The 22,513-nt window shown below is 36.5% G+C and overlaps 1 protein-coding gene across 3 annotated transcripts in view; it reads left to right on the top strand.

Moving 5' to 3' along the window:
* Positions 1-21,940, top strand: part of AHI1 (Abelson helper integration site 1) — an 85,765-nt gene extending 63,825 nt beyond the window's left edge. For 2 of the 3 annotated variants that reach the window (XM_068184545.1, XM_068184544.1), the window contains exons 21-25: positions 2,424-2,489; positions 4,824-4,986; positions 6,403-6,503; positions 16,874-16,953; positions 20,774-21,940. In XM_068184545.1, the coding sequence (XP_068040646.1) occupies positions 2,424-2,489; positions 4,824-4,986; positions 6,403-6,503; positions 16,874-16,953; positions 20,774-21,011 (648 nt within the window). In that variant the 3' untranslated portion in view covers positions 21,012-21,940. Of the gene's footprint in view, positions 1-2,423; positions 2,490-4,823; positions 4,987-6,402; positions 6,530-16,873; positions 16,954-20,773 lie in introns of all 3 variants that reach the window. The other variant, XR_010997262.1, reaches the window with a different exon arrangement.
* Positions 21,941-22,513: the final 573 nt, after the last annotated feature.

Below are 22,513 nucleotides of genomic sequence, written 5' to 3'. Positions count from 1 at the left end.
GGTAAGTCATGGATAACCAGAGTGATGCTCCATGGTGTAGAACTCTTCATCAACTGATGGATCTATTTATCTTCCTCTGAGGATGTTCCTTAATGCTGAAAGCTCCTGACAGCTTTGTTCAACTACAATCAGTGTGATATAGCACACTTTTCCAGCAAGTGTTTTGTTTGTTTCTCACAGATGGTCTGCCTCCCAAAAAGACCAACTCTTCAGGACAAAGCTATAGCCCCACATCTGTTCCAGTGCAGGAAAAGGATTAGCTAGTTTCCATCCTGCATTAAAAAAGGGAGACATTAATATTGTATTAAGAATCATGTATTCATACCATTCAATATGCCTGTTGCTTTTATAAAAATCCTGAAGACATGCCTTAATCTTGTGACACAGCATTTAAAAAGTGATACTTCTAAGCTGAAAGGCCACTAGTTTTTGTTGGTTGTTGCTTGTGGTGCAACTGGTCTTGGCACTATTTGAGGAATGGCTTGGCACCACTCGAGGGATGGCAGGGCACAGCAGGGGCAGCCTTGCTGTGTGTGTGGTAGGCAGCCATGGCAATTGCCCTTGACAGCTGGAGGTAGAGGTGTGTGCAGCCAGTGACATACTCAGAGCACCACTTCAATCCTTTTTGGATTGTTGTTGCCTTAAAAGTTTAAGGCAGTGTCTGAGAACATTCAGCATAGTCTTGGGGTGACTCATAGATGTTAGCTTGTTATTTCCACACAGCTTGCTCTATTCGAGCTATTCACGAGTGTTTGAGAGCCACATAAATACTTTATTAAAAAATGAGAGACAGACAGATTGAGACACAATAATGGGGCAATATGAGTACCTGAACTAGATACCTAAGTAATGCTGCTAATAATTCTGATGAATCATTTTTGAGCAACAGGAGGCACTCCCATCCCACAGGCTAAGCACATTGCCTGCACAGCTCTCTTAACCTTGAGAATGGAAGATGAGAATTAGCTGAAACCTGTACAGCAGTGCTGACTACCAGTAGACCACTGAACAAGCAGTGTACTCTGAACTGCAGCTCCACCAGTCTTTGTTCAAAATTTGTTTATCAAATCAGGCAGTTATACTTCATTTTTTTTTCCTTCTGTGCATGTACATAATTATTCAGAACTCTTTTGGTGGTAGGCTTAGATGTTCTGGTAGATGATAAGAACTGAGTGCAACTGTTCACTTTTGTACTGAGTTCATCTGTAACTGCTGTGTGTGTCTGTAACTACTGTGGCACTACCAAAACAATCTGGAGGCTGGATGGAGTTCAGGATAGTCAGTGATTTCTTTCCCATATGGGATAGGCCCAGCTAAATTATGGAAAGCACACTGAGGCCAAGAATGGCTGTTCTCAAGAATGGCATTTATTCTAATGAGGATTTGCAAGGATTTTCTCTGTAATTTGTAATGATATTCCTTGGACCAACATAATAAAAAATTTTAAAAACCGCAAACACTGAAAATAAAAAGAACAATGCATTTTAGATATATTTTTAAAAGCAGAAGAAGAGAAAGAAGTTTGTGCAAAAGATACATAAAGGAGTGGCTATAACATATGAAAGAGGTGAAGTACATTGGATTAAAAATTTCAGATTTAAATGGTATAATGCAGTATATCTGTTAGAGGTGGAAGTGTTCACTTCACAAAGCACACATTTAATGCTTCTAAAATATTTTAATTGCTGTGTAATATTTCTATTCTGTATAATCGTGTGTATCCTTTGATGCACACAAAATTGAGGGGAAAATGGTTTCCCTTTTGTGAAGATAGACCATTGAAATAAAGCTAAGTAACACCAGCAAAGGACTTCCACCTCTTCCCCTTTTTTCCCCCTAGTCTGTTGTTTGTCTGCTAATTTTCATATTTTTTCTATTCTAAATCTTCTTTTAGTTTAAGCATTTGGTTATTTTACAGAAATCAAAATTTTTAAGGTACAGGCTTCTCCTGATTCTTGCAATATATATCTGCTATTCTTTTGAATTCATTGAAGGTCTGAAGAGCAAGGGGTAAGGATAGAACAATTAGAATTAAAGTCCTGGCTATTAAGACCAACCTAAAATTCTCCATTATATGGAAGTGACATTTTTGCATACCGGTTCAGAGGTAAAGTTCACTGCAACAACTTCTTAAATATCTGCTGTAGTATTCACAATGCAAACAAGCTTGGACTGCACAGTCTTCAGTCCAGATGTGTATTTAGTGTGGTGTACATACTTGAAAAATTTAATATCTTTTTCTAAACATCAGCCAGCCAATAGCCAATATTACTGAGTGTTGCTTAACATCACTTCTGCTTTTTCTTTTTTGAAAAAAGCATTTTGTTGCAGATAATTCTTACTGTCTTACAGGAGAAATGAAAATACAACCATAGTTTAGCAAAATGCTTCATATTAAAATTTAAAACAACTTATTCTTCTAGAATGATGACAGCCTGACTCCACTGAGAGTGGGAGGAGGAAACAGTTGTCCACCCGGGCAAGAGACAGTAAGTATTATGTAATTTTTTGCAATATCTCCTGTACTTGTTATATTGTATCTGCTTTTGAAAGCATGCATTTTTTTTAGCATGATCCCAAGGACTTTTTTTTTCTACTGTAGATTTTTTAATTCTTACAAAGATGTTCATAACTGTGTAACTACATTATTTCTGGGTTTATATCAGTCTTGAAAAACAATATTGTAAAATTTTGTTGAATATAGGTTTTTTGTTTTTTGGTTGTTTTTTTTTTTAATTTTTTAAAATTTTTTTTAATTTTATTTTTTTTGCTTGGACATTGACCCAAATAGAACTTGACAAATTTTAAATTTTACACCAGAAGAAAGTCCACTGCTTTGGGTGTAATTGTGAGTGGTTTACATTCTTCTTTGTTTCTGAGATGCATTTCGTATATCCTGTTATGATCATTTTTCTGGTCATATGTTGACAGAGAATATAATGGCACTTTCCACATTTTATTTAAATTGTCAGGCTTTCTAAACCAGTTGTATTACAGAACACATTGGTATATTAATTTCTTATTTCTGAGAGACAGTGGGACTTGATTGGTTTGAACTATTTGTGGCAATTTCCATGTGACTGAATTTTTGTAATTTTTTTTTATAAAACACAACATTTTGCACCAGAAGTGTCTTGCAAAAGACACTGCAAAACAAAGTAATTCTTGCTCTGCCTTTCATTGTTTTTCATGATGCCAAATAATTAGTGTTGCATTCCTACATTCCTTTTTGGGTTTTGGGGTTTTTTACCTTAAGTGACCTCATGGCTTTCATGAGAATGTCACTTAACTGAAGTTGGCACTGTTAGAGCACCTCTTACTGGATATGGTCATGGTGCTCATTAGTCTTGTTTAGTTTGGTTCTGTTCTATAGTTCATATTTCTGTACGGCCAACATCACCTGTAATTACTGTTGGCTTTCCTAATGCAGGGAGGAGAGTTATGATAAAATACATTTCATGATTTAGCTTCTTTATGTAAAAGCTTCAGGACCACTGAATGCATATTTAGGTAAATTTCCTGTCTACTGAAAATTATGCTGATACTAATTCTTATGTGCTCACAAAGTGGCACATAAAATTTACAATAGTAGAATCACTTCCATCTTTTCCCATTCATAACTGACTTAATCTTTTTAATTGGTGACATGGAATTATGAAAATACAAGTGACATTGGCTATATTTTTACACATGCAACTCGCAGGTGATCTTGCTCAAAGCAGAAATACAAATATAAAAAGCACTGTGGAATTCAGCAGTCTTAAATTTAAATGCATGCATGAGTAATAAAAAAGGAGGGTTTTTTCTTATCTGTATCATCATAACTTTGCTGTCTCTTTCAATCCTGTTATCCCTCCTGTTGCTCCTAATGATCCCTGTTTCTGACCTATACTTAAAATTTAGTAGAGGAATATGAGATGAAAATTGTAGGTAGGGAAGCAGCATTCTGTTTGTAAAATAGATCATAATTTTGCTCTTCACTTATGATGAGGGAAGTGAGCAATTCCGTTATTCTTTCAGTTCATTTGTTTTCCTTTCATGCTTCTCTGTTCAGAGTTCACAAGGACAGATTTTTGTTCATCAGGCATAGCAAATAAATAAGAAATTGTACTTGATATTTTCATATTCAGGGTAGAAAGCAGGTTTCTAGTAGTTTATCATATGTAGTATCCATGGTCCTGATGACTGTTAGTACTTTTTTTTCATAAAAGTATAGCTGCAATGAATTTCACTGTCTAATAGTTTTATTATATGAAATGGAATATAAATGTATTTTTGCAGATATTTACAAAATTGTATATCCAAATGCTTATTGCTAAACAAAACAAATGAAAAATAGAAAAGAAAAAAGGAAAAAATGGAGTGATCAAAGCAAAACTTTGCAATGTCTTTTTGTATTAAATTTTCCTTGGATAAAGCTGTCATACTGTTGAAGTATTTATTCAAACACATATGCTTCATGAGCACACAGAGAATGGGATCTGAAGGTGGTGTAACAATTCTGAGAAAGTGACTGTATGAAGTTTTTTTTTTCTTTTGCTTCACAAGCAAATTGCTTATAAAACTAACAGCTGCTGTTTTGAAGCTAATCTTAGTGAATTGAATGTTCTTAACCATTTCTGCAATCCCACAGTCCTTTATCTTGCCTCTCCTGCTGCTTTCCCACCACCCCTGATCCCATTAGCAAAACTTAAGGCAGCCTCAGCTTTTACCAAAGTGCAGCTTTGGTTTCAGCTGCTTTTCTGCAAGAGGAAGTGAATGTTGCGCTTTTTTCTCTGTGGCATGGTTGTGATAAAGCTGTGGTGTTCTTATCTCTCTTTTAGGTAGTGGCTCTTTATGACTACACAGCGCATCGATCAGATGAGCTAACCATCCATCGCAGTGACATTATCCAAGTGTTATACAAAGATAATGATAACTGGTGGTTTGGCAGCCTAGCAAATGGACAGCAAGGCTATTTTCCAGCTAATTATGTGGCTGGTGAAAGTAAGTTTACTGCTGTCTTCCTGGTATACCGGTGTGGGTTTAACTGATGCTCCAAGATTTTACTGTGCTGTTCTGCTTATTGTTCTAAAGATAGGAATTTATGTAGTACACACGTGGCATAATGATGACTTATTGTGGTGCAGAAATTGTATTAAGTTAGCTAACTATTGCACTTTCAGCTTATGGAATAAGTCAGCTTATTACTGACTTAATTATCTGTCAGCTGGATTGATCCCTTGTCTCTTCTAACACAGAGCCACCTAATTCAGGCCCCAGCTTGGCAATGTTTTAGGGCACAACAACAGAGCATTTCACAAACATCTTGGGCTTTTTTGTTAGGCAATTTCCATTAAATCTAGCTTTTGTACAAGCTCTTAATTTTCCCCCTGCTCTAATGGAGAATGTTCGGTTCCCAAATATCTGGATTTCAGTATGAAGTTTTAAAAGAACAATAATGGTTAAATCTCACATCTGAGCATTGAAGTTGCTACCAGGTCCTTTTCATTAAAACAGTTTTGATTAAACTGATACAGACAAACCTAGATGAATTTGTACAAATAATATAGGAAGCATCCTACTTAATCCGCTGCTGTAAAGATGCTCAGTGTGCTGCTGTAAATATTCAGCTTGTGGACACAGCATGTGGTTGACACTTCAAGAAATTCATTTGCTTTCCTAAACTATCAAACTATCAGTTATACTGGTATTTAGAAATATTTTAACCTCACGTTTCTCAAGATGGTTTTCCCCATTTTTTAGTTCCTCCCTATGTATTTAAAGTGAAATCTAGTATTTAAGCCTTTTTCCTAAAAAACACTTGCACATAACATTGAGCTCACTTGGTGGGGTCAATTAAAGTTAGATTTACTATGCCCTTCCCTATTGTCCTCTCCTTGTATATCCTGTGCATTTTGCCCTGCCTTTCCTACTTGTAGGGTATCTCAGAGATAAATCTGAAGGAAGAGTCTTCAGTGAGGGCCTTAAAAAATGTTTTGAAAAACAAAGACAAAACCTAAACAAAATTTTTGAGGCAGTTGTCCAATTGTGAAAAAAAAAGGTAAATAATTTGCTATTGCAGTTGATGATCATCTTATTGAATCAAAAGAAATACTTAAGATAGGTTTGTTAAGTATCCACTGCTTCCTGACACTATGGACTTTGTTCTTAGGTAAATGTTTGAATGCTTTTATACTAATAAATAAATAACCAATATATAAATCACATTTAAATCTAAACTTACTAGTATAAATAAAGGTTTATGGGAGAAATTTTCATAAATTCTCATACAACATTTGCCTTCAAACATTTTTCACCTGTTTTCATTCACATCCTGCTTTTGGCTAGATTGTAACGTCATGGTGGTTCACAAATTCTTTCATAGCGCTAATAATTGCGAATTATGGTTCCTCTTTTCAGAAGAATATGAAGAACAACCTTCAGGATTAATACCGGATTCTGCTCCTCTCCTACCAGAAGGACCAACAGAAGCAGAGGAAGGTTTTCTGACACTAGATAAGGTAATAATTTGAGAAGGAAGGATTCTGTAAATAGATAGGTTGCCTTTTGTATGCCACATGGACTGTATTAATTTTTGATCTTTTATGTAAAAAATTCTTATGTGTAGATCTCATTCCAGGCAAGCAGGTATATTTTCAGCAGAAGTTTAATATTTATCCTGTGTAAAGTCAACTTTATAATTTTCCATTATGTGGCAATTAAATATCCTGCTTGCTTCCACCGTTCTAATGGATGGCAAATCTCCCATTGACTCCAAGTGTACAGAAGTTATGTGTGCATAAGCATTCCTGTTTCTGTGATTTTTGTTAGTCAGAATATACAGAAGAAAAAGAAACAGGACCCACTTTTTAGTCCAGGAAAAAAAAATAGACATTTGATTTTATGGATTGGGGTTTTTTTCCCCTGAATTTTAAAGATTCCACTATATGCAAAGCAGGCCAGTTGACTCTCAGTTCTTCAGGGGATTAGAAATTTTGCATGCTTATGCTTCCCTTCTGTTAAATAAGACTGATGGTTGTCTTAAAACATGGGATATCTTCTAGGAAAAAAAGTACTTAAAATTACTTCAACAACTGTTAGAATTTAAGAAATTTTTATTTCAAAATGTTTGTATCCTTAATAAGTGTACTTTCCACAACTGTTCATTTTCATTTACTGAAATGGTACTAGCACAACTACTTTAAAAGTGTTGTTCAGATTTCTTTCAAATTATTTGACTTTTTCATGTGCTTTACTAACATTGAATCTAATATTCTGTGTCTGATTTGTAAGACTCTAAGCATGTTCTGTGTTACTTAGTTACAGCTTTTGGGGACTTCTCAAATGAGTCATCTAATCTTTGCTCCATAGTGTATACAATCATAGAATTACTTAGGCTGGAAAAGACATTGCATTGTTGAAGGTTAAAACACTTAAGGCTGTTTCAATTGGCCTTTTTGGTGCAGCTTCTGTTTTTAGTAGGTGAATATAAAGCGGTAGCATTTAATAAAGTATTGAGCACAGATTACTCACCTGGCAATCTTGTTGAAGCCGGCTGTCTTCTTGAAGCAAAGTATATAAATAGAATTACTAAGTGTTTTGTTCCTAACTATACTTGAAAAATGGAATTAATCACTACACGGAGTAGTAGCAATTAATCTGAACTATCCTTTATGTCTTTGTAGCTGAGAAATTCCTAGGCAAACCATTGTCCAGGAAATACTACTTACAGATACTTCTGTTAAGGCAGACTGGAATAAATATAGGAAAAATATGTTACTGGAGATTTCTTTAATATATTGTCTACATGGCTAGAGGCAAGGAGGGTATCCCAGAGGATGTTTCTGAAATCACCCAGTTTCACTCATACCTGTATTAGAAGAGAGAGAAGCACTGTTATACCTATTTTTATTAGATATGTTCATTGTTATCCATATATTTTTTTTCTGTTTTAATCTGGTAGGAATTTAGTCAATTTACTGTATCACAATACTTTTATGTACACCAACTACTGTTACTAACATTTGCAACCCATATTTGTTATTAGCTTTGTGAGAAGCCACATTTCATTAGTTTTGATTGCTTAGAATTTCTCAAGTGTCTATGGCTGCCATATTTTTTTAACACTAGTTTTTTTATTACTGGTCATATTTGTTTTAGTAACACTGAGTTTTAATATTATTTAATTAAAATGCTCTTAAATTGAATTCTGCTTGTACCTTGAGTTAAATTTACTGCATATTTAATAATTAGTTGGAATTTTGTAGTAGTCTACGTAGTCTACAAGAAAGACATAATGAATCAAGTTTAGAGTATCAGTCCAAAACTAAGCAAATATGTTGCTTTTCATCTTGCAGAGCAGCCGAGGGTACAAAATCATACAGAGTCTAGAGGGAGATTGTGAAACATGTCCTGGAAAAATTATATAAGGGGATATACATATGAGATTAAACTAGCAAAGAATGAGCAGTGGAGAGAGCATACAAAGTAGTACCTGATGTGAAGTCAATGCACACTTCTTTCTTTTGCTTTTCTTTCCTTCTGCTGTTAAACAAGATCAGGGAGCATTAAGCTGGAATGGAACACATCTGCTATTGGTAGAAGGAAATTTTTGTTTATGCCATGCTTAGTTACCCTGGTGAACTTAACTACTCAAGACACTCTTAAATGTGTGTGCTTAGGGATTAATTGCTTTAATAACACTTTTTAGGCTGAGATAATGGCTGTGATTTCAAAACCATTGGAATGACTAGGAAACACGATTTGGCAGATTTTTTTTTAATTTCATGTCACATTAGCGCCATATAAACCATCAAGAAGGTAGTGAGTTTAACCAGATGATGAATCGAATCTCTGTAAGACTTATGATACCTTGAAATGTAATAGGTTTACAAAAGCTGCAGAGTTCTGCATTGAAGAAACAGCTTGTCATTCTGCTGTTTGCCCAAATGAATGAAGGTTGTACAGGGCTTTGACTTTAGGCAATACCAGAGACTTCTGAGACAAAACTGCTAAGATGACCACTGAGGGGGCTCATCGGTTATGGCGTTTCCTGTCTTGCAGCAGTGACACAGCAACTTTTCTTCTATTCCTTTCACTTTTTTTCAGTATAAGACCTGATGAAGGGAACTGCCAATTTCCTTCATATGGGAGATAAGAAAAACTTAGTAAAACCCTGTGTTTTCTTTGTGTTGTTTTTTTTTGTTGGTTTTTTTTTGTTTTGTTTTGTTTTGGTTTGGTTTTTTTTGTTGGTTTTTTTGTTGTTTTGTTTTGGTGGGTTTTTTTTTTTTGTTTTTTTTTTTTTTGCGGAAAAACATTGATTTTTTTAAATCCAAAAATCTTTATTGAGTAATATTGAGTAATTAGGTTGTTGCTTAAGTTGTTGACACAAGCAGGAAAATACAAATTAATATTTTAGTTGTTTGCTTTTTTGGACACAAGAATGGTTTCCCAAATACTTAGTTATACCTAGGTCTGCTGTATCTGTTGTTCTTTCTGGGTTTTTTTGAGGATTACTCAAATGTTTAGCACTGTTAAGACTGCAAAACAGTTACTGTGAAGATCATCCTAGCAATTACTTGTGAGATTTTGGTACTGTTCAAGACTAAAGAAGGCACTTAAAATGTTGACTATGACTATGGTTTTAATTACTGAGAATACCAGATAGTCTAACTAAGAATAGTTTTCCAACTTCAGATATTACACACACATATCTAGGTAATCGTCAGAGCTTTATGAGTGAATAAAGTGGAATTATTAACATTAGAAGAGGGTGTAATACTTAAGATCCAATATTAAGCTTTGCAAATAATTTATAAAAAAGGTTTAGTTCAAAGAACTTTCTTTCAAAATACTTTCTACCATCAGTTTTGCATTCATAACAACAATTTTATGCAAACCTTGTTTTCCTGCCTTAGGAGTTACTTAACTCCTGAGCCACAAAATTAGGTCATAATCATCTTTAATTACAACATGCATGTAAACTGCCAATTGAAATTTCATGGAGTGAAGTTCTCGCTGCACTGAGGAAGAATTCCAAGAAATAGAGATGGACTTAACAGCTGGCTGCTCCAGTTAATGTGTTGTTTTCAGGTTCCTTAAGATCAAGGTGGAAAGGATAGGAATTCAGATAGGGTTCTATTAGAAACCATAGTGTGGGTTTTGCAAAATTTTGGCCAATCAGAAACATTTCAAAGTCAAGAGTGTGTCATTTTTTTTTTCCCCCAGAAATTTTCTGCTGGCTATAAGATCTCATGAACATGTTTTATAATTCAATAGCCTGCCAGTCACTACATGAAATACATGTAACTGGATTCTGAATATTATATATGCAATGCTATGTTACATGAGAATAGTAGGAATTAGTAATAGACAAAACAGTAAATTTTAAACTTCCATTGAAAGTGTAAGAAAGTATTCTTTCTGGTATATTTATCTTTGGAAAATGATGTCAAGATGTAAATAGAAAAAAAGAAAAGGCTTACTGGCAAGAACCACATTATTATTGCACAATTTGAATAATCTACCCAAAGGTCATCAAAACTTGATTCCATGTATATTTAAACAAAGTTAGAGATTATTACTGTTCACATAAATAATTCATGGTCTCACTCTTCTTCCCCTAGAGGAAGTCCTTGTCAGACTTTGTGAATACTTAGCCCAGTGTGTCTGAAGCTAACCTGCCAAGTAATTGATGCTTTTCCCCTGAGCTTGAGCTGTTTACATGTGGGTGATTTTGTTAACTTAAAATTTATTTATTGAATCTCAAAATTTAAAAAGCATGGAAAGCTTGTTCCATATTTCAAAAACAATAGCTGGAAATTTTTCTGTTAGTTTCATCAAAACTTCTATTTTATAGTGTGTACTGTTTCTATTTTCTGCATTAATGTTACCTTTCTTCAGGTTACTGAGGAACACTTCAGAGACTGATTATCTTTTAGGAAGAGGAGGGGGAAATAGGAAGATGTGATTATGCCAATGAGGGAAATACTTAGGAATTAATACAATGAAAGTTGCAGTGAATAGAGCTGAAGACTTTTGACACATCATGAAGTCTGTTCATTTTCAAGGTTCAGGGAGATAGCAGAAAAAAGTGATTTTCAATTGAATTAGAATGTATTGTAGTGAAGTTCATAATTCTGTTCTTCATTTCTAGCTAATATGATTACAAATCTCTCTTTCTGAAGGTATTGACATGCTCTTCTAGAATCAGTCTGCAAAGCTACTGTGTAGTCTTCCACATATATTTTTTAATAGCATTATAAAATAGATATTTCTTTATAAATCCTACCTTTGAAGTAGTAATTACTTTGATTATTCTTTAAGAAATCTTTCATCTGAAGGAAATGCTAGTATGGCACCATCTAGGAGGAATAGGCCATTTTTCTTAATCTTTACCCAATATTAACATATTTTAGCTTTTGAGTTCTTTAGTTTCCTATTTCTCAGTACTCTGTTTTTCCTTTAAAATGCAGTTTGTAGTGTTTAAGATAGAATGTGAAGGGGTTGGAATGGACCTTAAAGATCATCTAGTCCCAACCCCCTGTGTCATAGGCAGGGACACCTCCCACTAAACCAAGTTGCTCAAGGCTTTATCTGACCTGGCTTTGAACACTCACAGGGTTGGGGCATCCACAACTTTCTTGGGCAACCTGTTTCAGTCTATTTCCACCCTCCCAGTAAAAAATTTCTTCCTAAAATGTAACCTAAATTTCCTCTCTCTCAATTTGTACCCATTATTCCTTGTCCTGTCACTGCAGGCTGTTCTGGGAATGGTACTTCCCAGTTCAGTGCCCCCACCAAGGCTCTCCCAATCCACACACCACTCTCTTGCTCCCACTTCCTCCCCCTTCTCCACTGTGCCAGAATGAAGTTGAGAATTGGAGGCACAAAAGGTGAAGATCGTGGGTTGTGATAAGAAGAATTTACTGTAAGCAGCAATGAGATAAGACAATGAACAGTAACATCAGCAATGTTAATAACAAAAATGTACAAAAGATAGAGTGATTCACATCCAAAGATGCTCTCTGTGGAGCCTGCTACAATAAATTAGTGCCAGATGGCTTCTCTCCACCAGGTTTCAGACTGGAAGGACCATCCTTCTCCAACAGAGTCCTTTTCCCCCCAATCCTGGCAATGATGTGAGGTGTGCCCCTCCCAGCTATTGCACAAAATTTAACCCTGTCCTGGCTGAAGTCAGGACACAAAAAAAGAAGTCCCTCTACAGCTTCTCTGTAGGCTCTCTTCAGATACTGAAAGGTTATGAGATCTCCACACAACCTTCTCTTCTCCAGGCTGAACAGCCCAAATTTTCTCAGCCTGCCTTCGTAGGGATGGTGCTCCAGTCCTCTAATTAACTTCGCGACCCTCCTCTAGACTTGCTCCAACAGTTCCATGTCCAGAACTGGGCATGGCACTGTAGGTGGGGTCTCACAAGAACAGGGTAGAGGGGCTGAATCACCTCCTATGACCTGCTGGCCACACTCCTTTGGATACAGCCCAGGATTTGTTTGGCCTTCTGGGCTGTGAGCACACATGGCGGGCTCATGTTGAGTTTGTCATCAGCCATCACCCCCAAATCCTTCTCCATAAGGCTGCCACTTTTCCACTTTTCTGCCCAGCTGTAAGTGTGTCTGGGATTGCCACAACCCAGGTATAGGGCTTTGTACTTCGCTTTGTTGAACTTCACGAGGTTTGCATAGACGCAGCACTCAAGTTTCTCAAGGTCCCTCTGGATGGCATCCCTTCCCTCCAGCGTGTCAGCTGCATGTGCAGGTTGAATTACTCTTTCTTAAGTGTGTGTGGTGCTACTTTATTTGTAAGCTGGTAGCTATGTGATCTGTCTCAAGAAATATTTACACCTGTGTCTATAGTATTACTTGAGTCATTGAAAGAGAAGGTATCTGGTTTATAAGCAAATTAATACCTGTTGAGGGAAAAAAGAAAAGGTGACATTTCCTGCATAGGTGTTTACTGTAGGTGACCAGTCTGTTTAAAGATAGGAAGAATCAGGCTGAGCCACTGAGTTGGTCAAGCAGAACCAAAAATGCTGTTAATATGTCTTAAGATGTGTATTATCTCAGGAGCAAGCTAACCTCTCCCTTCCCCATTTTTCTCCTTGGGTCCTCATGGCCTCTTTCTGAAGAGAATTGAACTTTTAAATGCAAATCTTAATTCAAAGCTGTGATCCCGTATAAATTCCCAGAGGCCAAATTGTTAAGACTGAAAACAGGTGTTCTAAACCATACTGCTTCAATCTGAAGTATCTTGTCTCCACTCTTCCTTCTCCTCCTCCTTTTGTTATCCCTCAAAAACTCACGTAGTGGATTTGATTTCTGAGATGCAGTATTTGCTGGTGTTAAGCCATGACTACAGTTTTCACCCAACAGATTTTTCCTTTTATGCAAAAGAGAGAAATTCATTGCAATGTCTGTCTTGTATACAGAGCCATGGTTCTTCTAGATTCTCACATCTAAGCTAATACTTTTAGATATAAGGGCCAGAATATGGTCAGTCTGATTTACCATAGGCTTGTTCTTTAAAAACACTAAAGAGGGGGAAAAGCAATTTTAAGTTAATTGCATTTTAAATAGGAAGGTCATGGCAAAATAAATATATGTAATTCTGCTGGCAAATTCTGCCAGTTGTTCATTTAATAGGGAAATGTGTGGATAGGTGCAGAATAGCAGGGAAGAAAATGATGAGTGAGGTGTGGTGTCACATTTCTCCTGAACTTGACTTGTTAGAACAGTTTTGACAGCAGGCATTGGCATAGTTTTGGGCAGTTGAATATGTGGCTGTGAATCTTTTCTCCATGGACTGCATAATAAAAAAACAAGATACAGACTTAGTACTGAGTGTAGTGTCCTAAAGACAAACATGAAAAGGCACAGAGACATGTTAATTCTTGCCATCTGTGATCCAATGAGTTTTTAATTAGATGAAGTTCTGTAGAAACAGCTTTTATAGGAGAGTTCCTCTTTAGCCTACAGAGCAAACTCATTTACTGTCGTGGCTTGAATTATCTGAATAGATTTCCTGCACTACTCTATTCTGTTCATCTACCTCCTAGTCTGCCAGAGAATCTCTGCAGACCAGTCTTAGGGGATGACTCTGCGCAGCCTAGAGGAAAGTACCACCAAAAATGTAGATTTGGGATGGGACTATGTCCTTAGTATTTCCTTTAGATGCCCTCTGCTTCAGGCTCTTTTAGAAAGTGTGTTCTGAAATACCTGATTGCTCCCACAAGTTGCAGAGGCTTAGTGCACGGGTTTAGTGCTTGATTTACTGCTGTGGATTCTATAGCAGGGATCAGGAACTTTATATGCTTTTGTGTATTTTGACTTTATTTATATTGCTTTGGTTGCTCCTTATGTGGTAGCAAGAGAGAATGCTAAGTATGAAATGAAAGAGCTATAAAGCAAGCAAGCCCTTTAGAAAAGGAAAATATGTACTTTATTACAATTTTCATTTCTATGATCATAAGGAAAAAAAAACCTTTAGAAAATCCAAGCTTCTACAGTTGACATGAACTAATGTTCTCTTCTTCTGGTGGGCTATATCTCTCAAAGAGGGGGAGAATTAGCAGATGGCAACAAAATTGAACACCTTTAGTGGCACTGTACAAATGAGCTCATTTTTGTACTGTGTTCAGTATTTGTTCTTGTGAATAGAGAAATACTCAGAAGTATCTGAAACCTTAGGGTATTTTTCTTTAAAGCAAAGACTGCCCTAATAATGCGATATTAACGATGAGATCTGGAGAATGTCATGGCTCACACCATGCCTGTTCCAGCGCCAGTTCTACTGCACCTTAGTACAGAGGCAGTGATGATAGTGCAGAGCTGTTTGGAGCTTCCTGGGAGATCTGCCCATGATAACAAGTGGTTGAGAGGTTTAGAAATGGACAAAGATGAGATCAACAGCCTCCTCAACTCCTCCATATTCCAGCCTTCCCTGGCTTGCTCCTTACATTGACATGTCCTTAGTGAGTTCCCAGTGTGTGTTGCCACACCTCCTTTGCCAAAGATCTCCGGCATGTTTTCCCAGGCTCCACTTCTTCCTCCTGATGCTTCATCCCCTTGTTTCACCAGCTCCTGCACTGCCTCCTTGCATCTTCCACTGATCCCCTCATTTCTTCAGTACTGCTACTTTTTACATCACTAGGATGGGAAAAGAAGGTCAAGGAGTAGGCTGAGAGGGACACAAAGGTGTGCAGGACAGACAAAAGGAGGTAGTGACAGCGAGATCTGATTCATAAAGATCTGGTATCTAGTTCCTCCTTTGTTACATGCTTGAAAGTTTGTAGGAATGAAATAAGAAAGCTGTCATAAACAGCACTATGGAGTGTTGGGAGTCTGTTTCCACAGACCTAGGAATTCTCATGAGTTGCCATGTGAGATGAACAGCTATTTGAATGTCTCCAACTGTATGCTGCTCTTTCCTTGGTACTCATACTAAAAACCTGTGTTTTAATATATAAAAGGCTATGTGATATGTTCTTTTTAAAAAAGATCATAAGATTTTTCAGTTAAGTAGCTTACTTTAGTGGATACTTTAAGCTTCTAACTGTAAAACAAGGATAATTTTCTGTGTTTAGGTGTCTGAAAGTATTAAAAAGTATTAGTCTGTTTTTTATAAGAGATCAGTCTTCTTTAGCAGCGCATTAGGGAATTCTACTCTACTGTTCTTTGGAATGGTTCATATTTGATTATCGTATTAGTATAGCGAGAAGATTTTGTAATATATACTCAAAAATGTGGGTAAAATGATTCAACACCATTCACACAGGATTTTCTAAAATATATTTTGTTTCGACTGTAAGCAGAATGAATTCATGGTTGTGTATGGCAAGGAACCACAAGGTTATAAATGCTGAAGGAAGTATTAATTACTTGGAGTCATTCCCTTTACAACACTCCCTTGTATTTTTCATATCAGTGGTATTGTATTTCCTTCTTTTGTGTTTACTTTTACCATTGACTTAGTCTCAAGTTTATTACTGTATTAACAAAGATTTTGTGTGTGAAGTAGATGATTTTTCTTCCCAGCCCTGCCAATGCTACATTATTGTATTCTAATGGGCTGACTTTTGTCTAAACTAATCCAGCAATCTGTGTTTTTACAGCAGACTAATTCTAATGACTAATGTTTGAACATGGTTGTTGTGCACAGTGTAAATGTGTGAATTCAGTAAGTCAATGGGAGCTTGATCCTGTTTATTCTAAGTCAGCAGAAAAATAATATTTAACTGATAAAATAACCTGTCCCTGAAGACTCAGGAAGGGCATTCACATTTCCTTATGGGAATTCTTTCATTAAGTTTGAGACCTTTAAGAATTAGGTTTGTTTGTAGAGGGAGCAAGTGGTATAGAGACCCTCTAATTACTTTGGAAGTGAGAGAACCTACTTTTCCAGATTTGGGGGATCTTTTTAGCCTGGAACTACAAAGTAACCTGGAGTGATTTGAACTGCTTTTGAATGAAACTTGCAGGCTTAAAAAAGACAGGTTTTTCTTGTGAAAACTATGCAATAAGAAGGCTTTATAGCATTCTGCTTTTGTACTTACAGAAGCACAAATAACAATTCTTTTTAAACTGTGTGTGTTTTAAGCTGTCTTCAAGCAGATTCGCAACCTCTTGTTTCTACACATACCTGAAAACTGTATTTTACTTGCAAGTAGCTTTTTTTTTTGCTTTTTTTTTTTTTAGCAGGGCACTGTTTCCTTGTTTGTAACCACATAGGAGTTAACATTTTATGGCTGATAGACATTCTTTTTCAAACGAGGTATATTCTCTCCTTATTCAGGAAGCTGGTGGGTTTTCTATGCACATGTGTTGGCTCTGTTGTCTGTTGTCTTTTTACCTTCCTGCTTTTATTGTCTCTTTTACAGATGTCAGCAGTCACCAGTAAGTCAGGGGACCTGAAATTTATCTCCAAACATGACACAGATAGTGACTCACCTGCAACACAGTAAGCAAGAAATGTTTAAAACAATTTGCAGTGTTATTCCTACAACTGTTGTTTGAAAACTGTGAGAAATGTTGGAAGGGTTGATTTTTTTTCAAGCAAAACAAGAAGTTAGCTTTAGAGTGATCAGTGGGAGGGTGCTTCACACCGAAAATGTGAAGGAAATAACAGTTCAAATGCATATTCATGTCCCCAGAAGAGCAAGGACTGTAATGTACATGGCAATCAAAATTCAGGGATATGTGGTTGCTCACTGGCATCCCTTAGCTATGTATTAGGATTTATTGCTGCAGACTGAAAGATACTTTTGCACCTTCAAAAGTTAATTAATGTAAATTCCAAAAGGTTTTCACATTCTAAAAAGATGCCAGCAGCACCTTTGGTAATGACACTTGCATTTCTTAAAAACTGTAGCCCTCTGTTGTGTGAAAGCTGTAAGCAGATAAGATCTCAGCATTTTGAATGGGAGCTTCCACAGTATCTTTAGCTTTTGCAACCATTTTTGCTTCAGAAATTGATATCTGAAAATACTTCCCACGTTTGCCATTGTATCTGTCACCTAAGCAAAGTTATTTCACTGATCATTTGCCAGACTGGTTCCCTCCTCATATAAATAATCTACATTATGCTGTAGATGCAGAGACATACCTCATTTGAACCTGCCTTTAAATCTGAATTTTGTATCTCCAGCTGTATCTAGATTTGAAAATAAACTGTGAGTGGAAAGTTTAACCCTCAAGCATGATGAGGAGTGGGCTGTACAACTACACATTGACAGAATTCAGTGTTGAATTTTGGACACAACTATTCTAGTAGTATATACTTTAAGGAAGGAAATGCCTTAAAAGCACAGTTACTGTGACGGTTGACACAGTCTGTTAGAAGTCAGTATCAAAAATTTGGGATAACTCAACTCCATTGGTAGGTCTTCAGGAAACAATTACTTTGAGTGACCTTCTAGGGCATCCACTGAAAAATGTGGGACCACAGATTTAAAATGTGGAATCACAAATGATTTAAGAAAATTCAAGAATTTTGAGTCATTGCAAATATAGATTTTCATTTTAATTGAAAATTGGGTATCACCCTGATTTCTTAAGATTTTCTAAAGCCTTCTGAATTTACATTCTTGTAGAGAACTTTCTCATGCAACTTTCTGTAAACAACCTATTGTTTTGCATTCTTTCATAGAGGCAGAGAAATTTGATAGACTGGTAGTTTGTCCAGTGTCGTTGGAGAGGTGGCACATTCACCTTCCAATCCACTGGCACCTTTTGAGAACTATAAATGATTGGAGTCAGAAAAAATAAATTAGTCTCTTCATCATGACCAAAGCTGTGGTGCGTCATTTTTCCTTGTGTCTTCTGGTGACACTTGGGCTATCCTGAGAAGATGTCACACTGAAGGACTAGAGCCCAATAATCACTTCAGTTACATTTCAGAAAGGTGAGAGAAGACACCTACATGCTCGAATCACTGGAATGTGCTCCCTCATCCTGAACTGTAGGGAGCAGGAGCATCATGGAGATTCCAATCTGAAATCATGCATGCTCCATGTCGTAGCACTTCACAGCAGTGACCACATGAACCACGTTTTTTCCAGAAAAGACTCCAAGCTGTTGCCTTATTTTGAGAGCTAGAAAAGAATCCTCTGACATTGCTGATGCCACTAGTGTGAAGAACTATCAATATTTCTGTAGGTATAGGTATTTATACAGCACACATCAGATAATAAAACATCTCAGAAACAGAGCTGCCTATTCTTCATGAAAACTCTCGCTTTACTGTTACCAAAAACATGACCTGCCAGGACTCTAGTTTTCTTGCTCACTGCAGTCAATGTCTTGAAATATCCTTAAAAATTTACATACATGCAAGTGTTGCCATCTTAACTGGAAAAGGTTTTTATTTCAGCATCTAACAGCAATATCAACGTGACATGAGATCCAGTCCAATCTGTACTTAAATAATTGCTCCACCTAAAACATGCTGTTGTTTTCCTGTTTTCTGTGAAAATACACTTAATAGTCATGTCACATTGACATATATTAAACGAAATTTATTTACTGCATGACTCCTAAGAATCAAGTAGTTGCCAAGTACACACTTTCAGTATGGAGAAGTGAAATTTTAATGCCTGCACAACTTGCTGAGCCAAATGAATGATTAGTGGTTTGCTTATTAGAACAGTATTGTTCACTACAGCCACAATACCTGCTGTGAAAGAACATGAATGACAATTATGAAATGTCTATTTTTTGAGAATTTCTGGGTGAAAAATATGCTTTTGCAATAGGAAAACAAATTCTATACAAAATGCCAGTGGACTTTTATCTTTGCCAAGCAGTTGATGTGTCTTCTGCAGACTCTAGAAGAAATAGAGAAATTATGCTAAGTGATTTTAATCTAAGTTTTGATACATCGTCACATCTGTTGTTCAAATAATAAAAAGATGAAAACTGCTTCTCAGAGTAGCTTTATATTGGAAGTAGCATAGTAACCTTACCCTTCAAATAGTAATGGTTGGTGCTACTTGTCAGCACAGCCAATATGTCCTTAGGTGTGTTCCCATTGTATGGTTTTCTTGAGCTGCACTAGGTAGTGTTCTGCATAGATTTGCACGAGACCCAGCTGAACCCTGGGTTTGGTGCATTGGTACTTACAACACTGAATAATTATGACTCTGTACCCTAGTTTCCTCACGCAGCAGTACTCCTCAAATTGTTCTAGGAATCCTAAGACAGAGGTTCTTAGACTCCCAAACCTTTTCTTTAGGATGTTTCAGTACTAGAGCTGCAGCAATCCACATATTTATAAGTATACAATTTAGCACTAAAAAAAGTTCCAACTACAGTTGGAACTTCATCAGTTCAGAACTTCCATCAGTTCATAAGCAAGGCTGATGTGTAAACATTTTCATCTATAAAATCTGATTACATTAGGACAGTGCAGCACTTGTAACACCATTTCTGTGGAAAAGACACACATTACATTCTTCAGTCTCGATTCTTCCATTTGCTTATGTGTTTCAGCAGCATCCAACAGTTCAGATCATAAGCCAAGACCCTTTTGTGCTAGGTGCAATACAAATTTTGAGCAAAGGCAGTGCCTTCCTTTGAAAGGTTAGAGTCGAAGTATTGTTTCGTATTTATAGTTAAATAAAGTTACAACTTCTGCCAAGAGTGGGAATTCATGGTAGAAGTGGGGTAACATCTGCATAATCCCTGCCATCATGTGCAAGACCAGTTAGAGGCATCAACTGGAGCACAGGAGCTTGACTGATCCTTTTGGCACTGTATGAAGGCTGATAAGCATAAATAGACATTAAAGTGATTTCTGACTCTGTTCAGGTATATTAAAATGGAAAAACTAATCTTAGGCACTTTGACTGCATGTCTTATTCTTGTTGCATAAATAAACCAGGAGTCTCTCCTTAATTGTAAGTATTTTGGTGTCTGAGCTTAGTAAAGTGAAAAAAGACAAGTGCAATTGCTTTTATGAGAGGAGGAGACTAGTAATTTGTATTTTTTAATTACATCTGTTGTGTGTTGATCAAGACAATCTGATTTTTAAGATCATGAGCAGTTCTTTTCAAAGCAATGCTATGATAAAAAGTAGACTAGTGGAGTGGTCTCATATTTTGTCTTCACGGTTTTTCTGTCTTTGTTCTGCTGTGGAACAGTAGTTTTTGTAGTTGTTTCAGCATTGTGCTCAAGAGGACAGGCAGACAATTGCTCTAACACATCAGCTGTAGGTGGAAAAAGCTCTAAATTTGGGCTAACTTTGTGTTTCTTTTACTCTTTTTATATCCACTTTCCTCTAGAGGTACAAAGAAAAAGAAGAAAAGGATACAAAGGAATGAGAGAGAAAATCAGCACAACTTAATGAGCGTCGATACTCCTCTGTCATCAGTTGCAACTAATGGTGTTGAAAACGAACCTACATCCCGTGGGGTGGAATTGAAGAAGAAGAAGAAAAAGGCAGTGAGAGGCTCAAACTTAAGCACAAATGGAAGGACAAATATTGCCTTTGAGCTTGAACGCCATGACGCAGAGGCATAATTTATTTCTGAATACTGGGGCGATGTTCATTAAGCGGGTTGAAGGCTGCAATTATGGTCTCTCTTCTAGGATTAACAACAAACAAATAAATTAAAATACTTAAATATGCAAAATGGTACCAGTTGTGACTTATCAATAGTGCAAACCTGTTTTGCATGACTTTTGCCCTGGCTTCCTTGAAATAAATAGAACTTGAAGGTTCAGCTCAGCACTGGACTGGAAAAGAACTGAAACTGTCAAATACAATGTTTCCTAATTTGGTATCTAATTAAACTATCACTTAGGCATTTATGTAGGCTGTTGATCAATCCATTACAAGCAAAGAATCAAGTGAAAAAGTGTGATCTAAAGCAAAACATGCCCAACCACTACATAAGTTATTAAACTAACATTTTAAAGTGTGCTGTAAGTTAAATAGAAGAGTGTTCAGAATGTTAAAATACCAAAGAAGTGCTGACATCAAGGTGTACCTGAAAACACAAGCTTTCAAAAAATATTTTCCTGACATCAGATATGTGTTGGGACTGCATTTTGCAGCTTTGAAGGGAGTTGTGGAGTAACTACCTATGCAACTGTACTGTCTTCAGTAGGACTACTTGTTCTTATCAAAATAAATTAGTGTTGCAAATTCCAGGCAGTTGTATTTTTCAGCTGAGGTGTGCTGCACATAGTAAAGATTCATTGCAGTTTTGTCAGAGTTCCTAGCTGTTTTGGCAGCAGTCTTGCCAAATATACTTTCTTTTGTCTGAATGAAATATTTAATATTCAACTATGCTGTTTGTTTTATTTGTAGTCCTTATTCACTTGTAAGCATCATTACTCTGTTTTTTAACTTTAGTATTATTTTGTGAACTTTTACTAATTACTTCAGTAATTATCTACGGTGTTAAATAATTTATGTTTTATATTAAACAAAACACTTTCTATCAGTTAGTGTTGGTATTTTTTTGGCTGATGATGTCCAGTTTATTTTTACTCTGCTAGGAAATTCTTTCTCCTCCCCCTCTGAAGCAATAAATAACATAAAATTAGAAAGCCCTTATTTAGTAGACAGGGCACTTGATTCCATTAAAAAAAGAAGTGAAAATAACAATGCTGGGCACTGATGTGTGAAATGCACCCAGATGCAGAGGACTAGTTGCTGTATATTGTAATATCTTCCTTGCACATGTTTTGAAGCCAGAAAAATCTGTAAACTTTTTTCTATTCAAGTAAAGCACAGCAGCAAATCCTCTCTTTTTTCCCCACTGGTAGTTGTTATTTGCCAGCAGTCCTAACTGTGCTGTGCCTAGAGCGTGTGCATGGAGCCATGCCTAAATGGGGCTTGCATGTGTGTGCTGGAAACTTAGTAATGTCTCTTTCCCCAGTCAGAGGTGGTGTAAAATTACCTCAGTCCTGGGGCTGCCTGAGTCTGTCCAGGCTCCCCACCTCTTATGTCCCTGCAGTGTGTTCCAGCTCATCATCCTGCGTGACATGTGGCATTTAGAGATTTTATAATGGGG

This window comes from Anomalospiza imberbis, chromosome 3 (assembly GCF_031753505.1).
Source record: "Anomalospiza imberbis isolate Cuckoo-Finch-1a 21T00152 chromosome 3, ASM3175350v1, whole genome shotgun sequence".
NCBI classification, from domain to species: domain Eukaryota; kingdom Metazoa; phylum Chordata; class Aves; order Passeriformes; family Viduidae; genus Anomalospiza; species Anomalospiza imberbis.
This window is presented reverse-complemented; position numbering and strand designations above follow the sequence as displayed.